Raw genomic sequence first — 14411 nt, 5'->3', positions numbered from 1 at the left:
GATGGAAATGTAGATGGATTTATGCACACGTGTTGATCATGCACTTGCCATGTACTCAATGGGGTTACAGAAACATGCTGAAGGTTTGTATGGTATTGTGTGTGAGACAAAGCACATGCTGAGTGTTCTTCAGTAAAGTGTTGATTGATCTGGGTGGTGAAGTAAGGGCACTTTCGGCGATTATTTCTGAGGCAAGCAGGTTAATGAATCTACTAGCAAACGATATGTGGGCATCATTCTGGGGCATAGAGATGGTCACGAGCCTGTGATTTGCCAGAGCGGTTGTCAATTGCCATTCTTGTAGTTTCAAATGAATGTTAGTAGGTTTAATGCCTTGCTACAACAATTGAGTCATCAGATAACCAGTCGTAGTTGAGGAGAAAGAATTGCATAGAGGGTGGAACTTATAAGTTGAAATTGTCTCACATATTTTAAAGTGCTTGGGCTAGTACTTTTTCGTGGTAATATATGCTCCTTTTTTGTAAAGCCTACATGGAATGTGCTAAGATGTGCAATCCTTTTGATATAATAAAGTAGATTTGAGTAAAATATATTGAGAATATACAATGTGATGTCTCTTTCTCAAGGTTTATATGGAGTAGTTTTGATAATCCAGTGATGGTTGGTAAATTTACATTTGATATTTTATATTTGATATTCAAATATATGCAATACATTTAATTATGAAATCAAACCATGTTTCTGTGGTTGGATGTTTCCTTTGTTTTTTTTGTTTGTTGAAACAGATCAATTGTGCATGTGTTTATATCTAAAATCTCTCTCTCACCAAAAATCCTCTCTCTCTCTCTCTCTCTCTCTCTCTCTCTCTCTCTCTCTCATGGGTGAGCTCAACATATTTTTAGTCAGCTACAGTGATTTGGCTACAGGCATTGACTCAAATACATTGACTTGGTATTGTGTGTCTTGATATTTAATATTTAATGTTCAATGTGCATGTATGTATATTTTGAGCCATGCCTTTGATGGAATTTGTTGATAACAGATTTTGTGGCCGTCTAATCAATATGGGATATTTGCATTAAGCAACTAGCAAAGACTATGTGTTGCATGTTCGTAGGGGTGTGCTTACCTCCACAAGGTATAAGCGACGACAGATTTCTAGGCTCAAGGCTTGAAAAGGGCTTTTAGATCATGGTAGATCCATTCATAGGGATGTTGAAAACTTGCCTTTTCAACAAGGGATTCCAAGTGGTTGTCATGACCTAGGCCAATGACAGTTTGGTGTAGACCTGGCTAATCCTTTGCCATCACCGGTTGGTTGCAATGCTCGATATCACATGGATATAGAGAATCATGTGATTAGTGGATCGCATGTTAATAATGATTTGACATTTAACTCCCAGAGAGGGATTTCAAGCCATGGTAGAACCATTAGGGGATATTGCCAAAGGATGCATGATGTTCAAAGTATACATTTTCACGTTGAGATTGCAACTGGTGATAATGAACCATCTTGATGACAGTTTTGTGTGGATTTGACGAATGCTTTGCCATCACAACAGGGGTGGTTGCAATGGCCTTGATCATGTGATTATCGAGCCACACGTTAATAATGTGTCAATGTCTAACTACCAGTATGGAAAAAATCATAATGGAGTGGTTTGTGAGAGTGTCTCTCTCTGTGTTGAAATTGCAAATGGGGATAATGAGCCAGTTAAACAACATGTTGATATAGATTTTTCTATGATGCATATTGATCAAGTTGTTCCTGATATTTTGACATCAACAAATGGTTGTGATGTTGGGAATCACCACAATGTGGAAAATTTCGTTGTTAATGAGTCATGCATTGATAATATTGCTATTTTTGATTTCCAAAATGGTGGATTGTGCTCCATTTTATGCTTTACCTAGAACATATGTTCATTCAACAACAACGGTATTGCTACTTCAAGAGCCCGATGTGCATTCCATGGGGAGTCTTTTTGAAATATGTGAGAAGTGTTTAGCTAAGTTGTGGATATGCGAGACTTGTGTGCAAGGGTCAATTTTGTTTGGAAAGCACTATTGTCGAAATGGAAAAGTAATGTTGCCATTGTTGCAACGTCCACCATAGCCATTGCATGATTTGTTGCATGGTATGCACCCTCCAAGCAGGACATTTAAAAATAACATACGAGCATACAATAATGCTCTTGCATTTGTATCACTCAGAGCTAATGTCGACAAGCTGCATGTTGTCGGGAATGGCTACACCTTTAGAGTGCATGGCTCTATTTATCATTGTATAGGTCCTTTGCTTCCTGATGTGCAGCATCAAGAAAGGCCGAGATTTGCACAACTCTATGTTTATGATACCGAGCATGAGTTGTTTAATCTGTTGGGGGTTATGCATGATTTATTACCAAATTTGCTAGGGGAGCTTCAGTGTATGATGCATCGACACAACATATATGCATTGGATTTTAGGTCTATGGGTGTGTAAGTGCAAAATGATCCCATGCAAGAACTAAGAATGAGTATTTTTGGTGTTCAAAGAACCGGTAGACAGTACTCTGCTCCTGCAACAACTGAGGTTGCAGCTATCATGCCAGGGCAGGGTGACGAGAGTACTCTTGATCGTCGAGATATTCATGTTTACACTCGAGGTGGTCGATATGTTGCTATTTCAAACTTGCATAGAGCATATATGCCAATGTTGCAATCCAAAGTGGTTGGAGATAACTAATGCTTTGTTACCTGGACAGAGTGCTTATGACCATCCAGATTTGACTGCTCGCGTGTTTCATAAAAAACACGTTGATTTAATGTATACATTGTTGCGGGCTATGTTACTGTGATTGAATTTCAAAAGAGGGGGCTACCACATTCTCATACTTTGCTCATTTTAGAGCGGTCTTTTAACCCTTCTAAAGCATGTCACTATGATAGACTGGTTTGTGCTAAGTTTCTGGATAGACTTAAGTTTCCAGCCTTATTTGAGACAATTTCAAAATGCAACATTCATGGCCCTTGCGGAGGATTGAATCCTAAGAGTCCCTATATGGAAAAGGGTAGATGTACTAAAGGCTACCTGCAAAAATTAGTGAGCATGACAATGGTTGATAGTTCTAGCTATCCCATCTATCAAAGACAGGACGATGGAAACTCTGTGATTATAAATGATAATGTTATTGATAATCAATGGATTCTTCCATATAATCCTTACTTGAGTAATAAATACAATGCACACATAAATGTGGAGGTGTGCTCAACGGTAGTGGCTATTAAGTATTTGTATAAGTATGTGTATAAGGGGCATGACCATGCAACTATCAGATTTTCAGTTGGGGTTGATTCAACACGGATTGATGGCAATGTTCATGAGGTGGATGAGATTCAAAGTTATTTGGATGCACGATATGTTTTTGCCTCCGCGGCATGTTGGAAGATCTATGATTATGCATTGCACGATGAAAAACCTGATATACAACGTTTGCAGGTGCACTTACCTGGTGAGAATTATGTGGTCTTTCGAGATACAGACAGTATACCAGATGTTGTGTAGAATGAAGAATTTAAAAAAACTACTCTTATTGAATGGTTTGTGTGCAGTCGCATTCATCCAAAGGCTAGGACTATTTGCTATCAGGACTTTCCAGTGTATTGGGCGTGGAATGCACTACATAAGATGTGGACTAAGAGGAAGCATGGGAATACATGCAATCGGATGTATTTTGTGGCACTTGCCTATGGTGAGCTTTAGTATTTACGAATGCTTTTAACAGAGTGTCGGGGGTCTATTTCTTTTGAAGATTTGTGTACTATTGATGATGTGATCTATGATACTTTTAGGGATGCTTGCATTGCAAGGGGTATGTTGGAGAGTGATGATGAGTATACTGTGTGCTTGGAAGAAGCTACCTTTGTGCAAACCGGTGCTCAACTCCGTACTTTGTTTATTGCAATTTTGGTCTTTTGTGAGCTAGCTCGGCCTGGGAATCTATGGGAAAGGTTTTTGGTGCCAATGGTAGAGGATATCATGTATATATTGCAACTACATCACGTGCACGCCTCTCTTGGTGTTCTACAACATGAGGCACAGCATGAGGCACCTAACATGGCTTTGTTACATTTGCAAGACCTTTTACGCCATATAGGGCGAAGACTCTCTAATTTTCAAGGGTTGCCCGAACCCCATCAACCAAACTCTCAATTGCATGCTAGCCCCTTTTTACAAGATGAATATTCATACATACAACACATCAGAACAACGTAGGGTTTCTGAATCCATGGAGGAAATGTAGAATGATGGACAACGAATTGCCTTTAGTGCAGTTATGGATGCTATTGACACTAATACTAGGGATATATTCTTTTTGGATGGTCCTGGAGGATCTGTGAAGACATTCCTGTATAAATGTTTGCTTGCGAAGGTGCGTAGTGGTGGCCGTATAGCACTGGCAACAACGACATCATGTGGCATTGCTACCTTGCTTCTACCAGGTGGTTGTACAGCTCACTCATGGTTTAAATCCCTGATAGAATTAAATAATCAATCCACTTGTAACCTTCCTGTCCAAAATGACCTTGCACAGTTATTGAGGCAATCGAGTCTTATTTTGTGGGATGAGGCTCCTATGACCCTTGGTATGCCTTTGAAGCGATTGATAGAACTTTGAGAGACGTTGTGAGTTGTGACAAGCCATTTGATGGAAATGTTATTTTATTTGGATGCGATTTTAGGCAGATCTTACCAGTTGTGGTAAAGGGAACACGTGAGGATATTGTTAATGTTGCATTGTGTTACTTTGATTTGTGGCGTTACATAAGGGTACTAAGGCTATCCAGAAATACGAGTGTCAATAGTTGGTAGTGTAGTGGACAATGGGTTCATTTGTTGGATTCAAGGAATAGGGGATGGAGTGGGTATTGCTGAAAATTTTGATAAGTTGTGTATTCCACCTGGCATGGTGTTGAAAGGGCAGTCTAACCTTGGTTGGTAGTGTCTACAATGACACGTCCAATGTGGGTGACTACGCAACGTATTTTAGTGAGTGGGCTATACTTGCCTCATGGAATACAGAGTTGGCTACTTTGAATGATCATGCATTACAATTGATGCCGGGGGAGGTTAGATAATATTATAGTGTAGATTCAATTGCAGACAGATGACTCACTTTTGTACTCTATAGAGTATTTGAATACATTAGACCTTGGGGGTGGATTTCCTCCTCATTTATTATTATTGAGGATAAATGCACTTATTATTCTTCTTAGAAACCTAAACCCATGAAGGGTTATGTGTAATGGTATACGGTTGATATATAGGGCTTTCAATAGGAAAGTGATAGATGCTGAGATAATAACATGGGCAAATGTGGGTGAACGAGTTTTTATTCCTCGGAGTACTTTTATTTTCGATGCTACACAGTTACCATTTACAATGAAATGGAGGCAGTTTCCCATATGATTGGCATTCGCTATGACAATCAACAAGTCATAGGAGCAGAGTCTGTCCATTGTTGGGCTTTATCTAAAGGCGCCAATATTTACACATGATTAGTTGTATGTTGCATTTTCAAGGGTAAAATCTTCGCATGGTGTGAAAGTCCTATTGGATGAAAGGGATGGGGATATGACCACAAACATTGTAGACAATGATGTACTTTGAAAGGTGCAGTAATGTGCATTGCTTTCTTTGCGGAGATATGGTTATTGACGACCATGTGGAAACATTGGTCTGGCGGCATATGTGTGAATTACTCTTCATGCCATGTTTGGTTAGCATATACTCTTTTGGAAGTGAAATATTTTTTTCATTTTACTATTTATTTGACTTTTGCAGATGCCTAACCTAGAGTGGCACTATTACCCAACTTCTGACTATCAAAAGGAGCTACATCATACATTGCGCATGGTAACGAGTGATGATATCATAAGGACACTTGCAAGAGTCATTGAGCGTTTATATGATGATGTTAATATTGATATCACGCTCCCAATTTTTATTGAAGCTGTACATTGTGGATGCATGCAATGTTTTCGGGTGCATATGTATAAGGTTGACCATAAGAAGAGGTTTTAATGCTCACATACCGATAAGATATCGAGGCATTGGTTTAAGTACGGGTTCAAGGATTTAGGTTTTTTTGTGACGTTGCATCAATGTTTGACAGTACATGTTGAACGGTTCACAAGGTATTATTATTGTTGAAATGAAATAGTCATTGTTAGTTGTTTCACGTACTTATATTGTGATTGTTTTTCCAATGCAGGTGCTGTTAACGATTCCTCAAAGAAGAGAAAGCTTTGTTTCTATTAGGCATCTTGGAGGCATTGTCTTTTTTTGTTAGCAATAGCCATTTGCTTGTGGTGCTTTGGGTGTCTTACACATGGCCTTCGTGGCTTGCTAATAGAAGGTAGGGTGTCTTATACCTTCACATCATGTCATGATTGGTGGGTGGAAAGAGGCTATGGAGCATGGCTCTACTTTATCTATGGATGTCTTGCTTGGAGATAATAACGATTCCTAAAAAAGGAGAGAGCTTTGTTTTGAGTAGGTCTCTTAGAGGAATTCTTTTTGTGGTGTTTGGTCTTTGTTTCAATTGTGACTCATTCCAGTATAACATTGTTGTTTCTAAATATTGCGCGAAGCAAGCATATGATTCCTTACATTTGTGTAAAGAGGAAAGTTTGAAAGTATGGTGCATAGAAGAGATTCTTTTTGTGTCTGGCATTTTGTATTACAAATTTTATAAACTACTTTTGGTTTTAAGTTTGATATGTGAGAGAGAGAGAGAGAGAGAGAGAGAGAGAGAGAGAGAGAGAGAGAGAGAGAGAGAGAGAGAGAGAGAGAGAGAGAGAGAGAGAGAGAGAGAGAGAGAGAGAGAGAGAGAGAGAGAGAATGAGGAGATGAGAGAAAATAAAATAAAACAAAAGGCAGAGAGGGAGAGAGGGAGAAAGAGGGTTTATGGAGAGAACTGGGGGGACAAAGAAAGAGAGAGCGAGAGAAATAAATATTTTGTGGTGCTTGGTCTTTGCTTCAATTATGACATGTTTCGGTATAACATTATTGTTTCTAAATATCGTGCGAAGCAATCATGTGATTCCTTACATACATGTAAAGAGGAAAGTTTGAAAGTATGGTGCATAGAAGAGATTGTTTCTATGCCTAGTGTTTTGTATTGCAAACTTTATAAACAACTTTTAGTTCGAAATAAACATCTTGGAAATGGAGAGGGGAAAGAGGAGAAAGGGGAGAAATGGATTATTGAGCGAAGTTTCCGTGCGATAGGACGGCAACTTCGAAGCTACCACGAAGTGGCTTAGCGTTCTGCGCACATGAAGTGTGCACGAAACGCTAGTCTAGATTAAGAAAGAATCTTAGATGGGCTTTCCATTTCTAATGTGATCTCTTGTTAAATGATGCAATAGAAAAGACAATCTTGCATGATAATGTCAAAACAAGATTCTGCTCTCGATTGGGGGAGGGGTCACCTCAAAAAAGTACATGTACCACATGCGATCAACAGAAGGGTTATTTTATTTTGTAAAACTTATAGGGTTATATTCATAGAATGGATTTTTCACATACAATTTGGTTGAAATCTATAAGTTTTTTAAAAGAAAAGAGGTCATTTGATTATCTTACAATATGTAAGGAAATGGCATTTTCTAATATCCTTTGAATACACATGATATAGAGGGTTTACAAACCCCCCCCCCCCCCCCCCCCCCCCCCCCACCCCAACCCCTAAGATTCCACTCTAGATGAAGAAGGCAAGATCTATTGCTTCTCTACCTAGATACAAATCATATAGGAATGTGCGATGCATATCCTCTTGGTACACATGTGCAAAATATCATGGTCGCACATTTGCTAATCTATACTTTCAAGTCATGGTAGAGGGATATATCCAACACTTCAACATTCTATCCCCTTTTAGCTATATGAAGTTGGAATTATAAATGATTATTTGACATTTTGCTAGTTGTTTGAGGTGTTCATTCTTCAAAAATAAGTTGACCAATGTTTGCATGGGAACACTTAAATTCATATTTCAAGCTATCAATGCTTTGCCCCTTAATTCACTAATATATATTTGAGAATCTTAGGTAAAAAATTAGTCACTTTAATTGTCCAACAAAAAATTGTTGAAAATTTTATAAGAACTTGATGGAGATTACTGTTAGTGTCGTGTTGTTTGGTTTAACATGGATTTGTTTATGTAAGAAAATGTGTTACACTAATGCTTCAATCATAGTGTGAGAATTCACTTCTTTGCCAAAAAACTAAAAACCCTATCCTTCCAATGTTGTGATAAGAGTCTCATATCATAAGCTTTAACTTTCAAAGCTTCCTTCATACTTGGGATGCTTGTGGTGTACCCAGGACTAACAGGGGTAAGTATCAAGGATCCCACCCCCTTCTTCATCCTTTCTATTGTGCAGTTCAATCGAGAGTATATTTGTTCTTCTCTCTAACATTCCGATCTACCAAAAGCAAAGGTGAAAAAATGTTTATAATCGCTTTGGAACAGAGAATTGCAACCAAAATACTATGAAATGCATGTAAATCACTGGTAAAGAAAGCGTGAGATCATTTGTCGTAAGGAGGCATGAAATTGCGAGTGTAAAAGTCAAATCTCTATTCTAGTTGTGTATCCATGAAATAAAATAGTTAAGAAAGTCCACGAGTAGATACTTTTCAAGAGAGGTGGAAGCTTCAAGATGCACTTTATCATATACATACATATAAAAATCAAGCAATTTAATACAAATTTAGAGAACCTTAACCCTAAAATCCCAAAAATTCTAGGGGGCTATTAGGCAGAATGTGAGATCATATGGATTAGGGAGGTAAGGAAGCATAGAAAATCAAAACCCTAACTTTTTTGCACATCCATGACCATAGAAAGATGAAACATACTTTAGTAAAATAACTCTTTGAGCAAGGCAGATGCTCCATATACCCTTGTATCATACGTGGATACGATATAAATCATGCAACTCAATACAAAGTGACAAATAAGGATTAATCTCAAACTCTTGAGTTAAACATAATATGAACGTAAATGTGAGAAGAGTTGGAGAAGAGAATATACTAGAGTTTCGATTTTGCACAAAATGTACCATTGTGAGTAGAAGAAAATTGTAATGTACAATGACCATCGTCATATGTACCTAGTTGGACAATTTTCTACAATGTCCATCTCCATATGAACCCATGCTTCCAAGGAGGAACTTGCAATTTGCAAAATTGTGTGCTGTCCAGCTTGTCATCACACATATGACATATCATCTATCACATATATGGCATGTGTATGTGATTATTGACGAAACATGGATTGTGTGATTGGAAGCACAACAAAATATAGATAATTTAGAAATGTGTTTGTAGGCTTATACAAGAGACAAAGAAAGGCTCCATGATGGGACTGGTCACTATCTATGAGGATTATATGTTTGGAAATATATGATATAATGCAAGGTGGGACAATAGAAATATCTCAAAAGCCATGGCCAAGATCTTTGTGGGTTTCTTTGAAGCTTTCCAAATTCCATGTTTGTGAGAGTCCCAAGTTGCCCACCAAAGGTAAGGCACAATCTGAGCTTGTGTTGAAAAGTGGAGACTTGGAAATAAGGTTTAAAAACCCACAATTTTGTTTTCCTGTAATTTTTAATTCTAATATTTGCCCAAATGAAATTTGCCAGGTTTTCTGACAGAAATCCAGGAGAGAAAGAGAGAAGCCTTGATTCTTGAAGGGGGGTGAAAAAACCCACCATTTTGTTTTTAAAGAATAAGAAAAGGGGTTAATAAATATTTGTTTATTTTGCCAAAATGAACATTGTTATTTAATAATAATAGTATGTAGCATGTACATATATATATATATATATATATATATATTGCCAATATGAAACTTGCCCTGTTTTTAGAGAGAGATCCGTGAGGAGGAGGATCAGAAGGTACTGGGACGCTTCTGTACATAATTTGCCTGCATATTCCCTTTGCTTTCTTTTTCTCCTCTGGATTTGAAATTCGCTCCAGAAATGCCGTGTGAAATGTCATTAGAAAAAGCCGGTCTTTTTGTAGTTTTTTCCCAGGCTACGTCAATCGACAGAGGCGCGCACAAGCTCAGTGATTTGATTGGATCGAGGAAATTAAAAAAATAAATAAATAAACTAAAATAGGTTGGAAAAATCACCCATCGTCATTAATCAATGAAATATATAGAGTCTCTCGTGAGTGAAATAATTGATATCAGAGGGAATCAGGCATTATCTGCCCCCGCGAGTCACCGGGCTTGGTACTGTCTCGGCAGCTCTCTTAGTGCAAGACAGGGCACAGCATTGGTCTTATAAAGGAAAATTTCCTTTGGGGCTTATTATTAATTAATTAACCTGCATTTTATATAAATTCCCTGTATTTTTATCCCCCCCTTCTTCAGGTTGTAGTAAGTATAGAACAGGAATGAGCTCCCATCTCTCTCAGAGGATTCTCATCTTTAGTAGATGATGATGATGATGGAAATGCTTCTTCATCACCTGCATTGGCTGCTGCCATTAGCGTTGCTGCTTGCAGCAGGCAAGTTCTCAAGAAGACCCTCTTCCTTTTTTGGGTTTCTGGGAGACAGACTAGTCCCCCTATTTTGATAGGATTATTGGCCCCTGATGTGCCCACTGCCACCCTTCCATGCTATCTATCCCTGGCTAGCTGCCATTTCTGCAGTCGTTGCCACAGACCTGGACCTTATCAATCCAAACTTTTACCTTCCTGTGACATGTTTCAGTACATGATGGAGATGATTGTCTTTTTCCTTGACATTGAGTTCCTCTTCCACTGCACAATGCTCTCAAAGTTCTTGCCCCCTTCCCTGCACAATGCAGATTGCCATTGTTATGCCTGCATGTCTTGCACAATGGAGTAGGTGCCATTGTTTTTGCATGTATGTTCCAGTCTATGAAATGTGACGATGCTTATGATATAGTTCAAAGCTATCAAACCATTATGCTTCAGTCCACGAAATGTAACCATGCTTCTGATAAAGTTCAGAGCTATCAAGCCATTACGCTTCAGTCTATGGACTGTAACAATGCTCATGACAAAAGTGCCATATAGGCTTGCGCTTCATTGGGCTCTTTGACTGTTTTGCATGTATGTTTCAGTGTGTGAAATGTGACACTATTGATGGGTGTGTTCAAAGCTATCAAACTAGTAGGTTAATATGAAGTCATTTGCTTTTTTTTTCTTTTTGGTCATGGTAGCTTGCTTCGACTCTTCTCTCATCTTTCTGATGAGGTTTTCCTTGCATGTATGGCAGAGACTTTGGAAGCAGGGGAAGTTGGGTTCTGCTATGGGCGCTACGCCAACAACCTTCCAGCCCCTGAACAGGTAGCTCAGTTCCTTGTTCAGAAGGGCATTCGCAAGGTCCGAATTTTCGACAGCGATCAATCGGTCATCCAAGCCTTTGCAAACACCAACATAGACCTTATGATAGGCATTCCGAATGCTGACTTGCCCATTTTTCAAACAGAGCTGCAAGCCGACGCATGGGTCACATCCTTCTTGGCTCCTTTGCTCCCTGCCACCAAAATCACTGTCATTGCAGTTGGGTCCGAGGTCCTCACAAATGACGCCGGCATGGTGGACCTGCTCTTGCCAGCTCTGAAAAACCTTCACACAGGATTGACCAAGGCCAACCTTTCCAGTCTGATCACAGTCACCACAGCCAACTCCATGGCCGTCTTGCAGGACTCTTTCCCGCCTTCTTCGGCCACATTCAATCAGAGCTTTTCTATGGTACCATTGCTGGAGTTCCTTCAATCGGTGGGCTCCTTTGTCATGATCAATGCATACCCCTACCTAGCTTACAACAAGAACCTTTCCCAGGTTCCCCTGAGCTACGCTCTGGGGACACAGTCTAATAATGCACCTGTGCTCGACCCCCGGACAAGCCTACCATACTCCAGCTTGCTAGATGCACAGTTGGATGCCCTGTACTATGCCATGGAAGGGGTTGGCCACCCAGAGCTGAGGATTGTTGTAAGTGAAACCGGCTGGCCTACCATGGGTGGTGCAGGTGAATCTGGAGCTACAGCACAAAATGCAGCGACTTACAATGGCAACATTGTAGACAGGGTTGTAATGAACATCGGGACACCTCACAGGCCTGATCAGCCTCTGGATGCCTACATCTTCTCACTGTTCAATGAGAACATGAAAGCAGGGCCAGTTTCAGAGCGGAATTGGGGTGTTTTCTATGCTAATGAAACCATGGTTTATGACTTGGATCTCAATGGATCAAATGCAAAGCCATCTCCCACCCAGCTCCCTAATGGCACCACAGGGCTATGGTGTGTCGTGACCCCTGGGGCAAACCAGGACAGTTTGTCAGATGGAATCAATTGGGCGTGTGGACAAGGGCAGGCTGATTGTGGGCCCATCCAGCAGGGCCAACCCTGCTATCAGCCAAACACACTTCAGAATCATGCTTCCTATGCTTATAATAGCTACTATCAAAAGAATCATGGCAAGCCAGGCTCTTGCAATTTTGGTGGCACAGCAATGACCACGAACACGGATCCAAGTAAGTGACCTGATTCGTGTTGTTACTGACTGTGGGGAGATGCCAACACCATCAGCTTCTGCTTGGGAAGGCACCTCATGCGTAGCTAGGTGCTGGTGGGGGCAAGGGGGCTGCTGGCCCCCACCCTGGGCTGGCAGCCCCAGGTAGCTATGCGGTCCCTCCCTCGCAGAAGCTCTCAACGTTGTCGTACTTCACAATGGGAATTCTAGTAGGAATTACTTAGCATATAACTTGTTGGGGTCGCTCACACCCATTGCATCTAGTAAATCACATTCTGAAATTCAAGGATGATTACCTTTGAACCATGCAACAACATGCACTATGTTTACCATCTAGTGGCTAAATTTCTATCTTTTGGTTGCCTGATTGAAGTTCTTATGGGACATTGAATTTTTAAATCTTCTGTGCATGGGGGTAACAGGTTATGGGTCTTGCAAATTTGCCTCACTGTAAGTACTTCCGGACCTTGTCCTCTTTGATTGCAATTGTTTTCGAGCAGATGGTGGAAGCTTGCAACCATACTTAACTCTCCATTCTGATACTGCAGTGACATTGGTGCTCAATCACCAAGCAGCAGTAGAAATGGCAATGTGTCGTCAGCAGCTGCCCTCTATTTACATCAATGGAGGCTCAGCATACTTTCCTTTGTCTGCCTTGTCAGCTTCCTATAATTGATTCTGTAAGCAGGCAGCGCACTCCTGTGGTTGCAGTATATTATGGCTAACCTAGTTCTGCGTAAGCATGGTGGTACAAAGCCATGAAGAAGTGGCTATGTAGACACATTTTGCAGGCTTACAAGCATGAGGCAGCTATTTGTATATAGCATGAGTATTGGGTTGTTCAAGGCTTTTGCTCTTTGCTTGCTTATAGCCCAAAATTTTGCACATGCCTTATGTTAGTAATGAGAATCTTACTTTGAAATACACAATATGAACAAAATGTCCTCCTAAAGAGAATCCCACTATGAAATTCATAATGTGTGCAAAATGCCTTCCTCCAACCTAAGCATCAACTTTGAATTATTAGAGTTAGTAACCTTTGCCACAACAATGTCCATTGATAAGACTTGTTTCAGAATGCATGAGGACAAGAAGTAGCCCTTTGACATCATCATGCCCAATTATTGTTATTGTTTTACTGATTGTTTCTCAACATCAGCAATACCCTACGCGGGAGAAACACAACATGAATAAAGTAAGCATGCAAGTAGGTCTATAATGTCGGAGTGATTTGCCACTAGAGACAAGGGTATCCATCCCTCTACTCACGTAGAAAGAGTATTAAGTTGTGTCCAACACATTGTATAATGTTTCTCCTGTCATGTTGGAGAATCCCTCCTTTATGCTACCTTGCAAGATTAGAAGACATTGAAGAGTCAATAATATAGTCCTTATAGGAGGTTCTTAAGCTCCTTAACAAACTACCTAGATATTCTAGTCTAGAGAAAGAAGATACATTGATAAGCTCCTCAACACATCCATGTGGTCAAATGAAAGCAAACTTCAACTAACCATAGTCATATTGATATACTTGGCACTTTGTGCCTAGTTTTCTCTTGGTACGAGTTGGCGTTACATGCCAACTTAAGTTTGGTGCTTCAAGCCAAAATTTGAAGCACCATTGTTACTATTGGTTAACATGTTTCTCTTGACGCTTTCTGCAATCATACTACATAATGTGTTCATAAGGATTGCTAAATATACTCAAAAGGTAGTGCAAATACACATACAAAGTATGGTTTATAATAAGAAAGAGGGGGGGATAATTAAAGGTACAAGGTTAGATCATGACATTTAAAGGAAAGATTGGTTTCATGTCCAACTTACTCAAGAATATAAAATATGGAAAGAAGCAACTCATTAAAGAGTGTAAAAGAAG

General features: G+C 39.7%; 2 protein-coding genes across 5 annotated transcripts; both read left to right on the top strand.

The window, feature by feature from the left end:
- Nucleotides 1–3052: 3052 nt before the first annotated feature.
- LOC148020017 (uncharacterized) lies at nt 3053–3508 on the top strand. Its single transcript, XM_087699642.1, has one exon. The coding sequence runs from the start codon at nt 3053–3055 to the stop codon at nt 3506–3508; it is 456 nt and encodes a 151-aa protein (XP_087555768.1).
- Nucleotides 3509–10260: 6752 nt separating this feature from the next.
- Nucleotides 10261–13550, top strand: LOC148020016 (glucan endo-1,3-beta-glucosidase 4-like). Of its 4 annotated transcripts, none has more exons than XM_087700277.1 (4): nt 10261–10531; nt 11268–12533; nt 12955–12982; nt 13081–13548. In XM_087700277.1, the coding sequence occupies exons 1-4, from the start codon at nt 10459–10461 to the stop codon at nt 13202–13204; spliced, it is 1491 nt and encodes a 496-aa protein (XP_087556403.1). In that variant the 5' UTR covers nt 10261–10458; the 3' UTR covers nt 13205–13548. The 4 variants fall into 4 exon arrangements, with proteins under 4 accessions (XP_087556403.1, XP_087556404.1, XP_087556406.1 ...); XM_087700278.1 differs by lacking the exon at nt 10261–10531 and adding an exon at nt 10545–10870 and having other exon boundaries at nt 13081–13550; XM_087700280.1 differs by lacking the exon at nt 10261–10531 and adding an exon at nt 10812–10892 and having other exon boundaries at nt 13081–13549.
- Nucleotides 13551–14411: the final 861 nt, after the last annotated feature.

Source organism: Lygodium microphyllum, chromosome 19 (assembly GCF_053477565.2).
Source record: "Lygodium microphyllum isolate KBCC chromosome 19, Lygodium_microphyllum_v1.1.10, whole genome shotgun sequence".
Taxonomy (NCBI): domain Eukaryota; kingdom Viridiplantae; phylum Streptophyta; class Polypodiopsida; order Schizaeales; family Lygodiaceae; genus Lygodium; species Lygodium microphyllum.
This window is presented reverse-complemented; position numbering and strand designations above follow the sequence as displayed.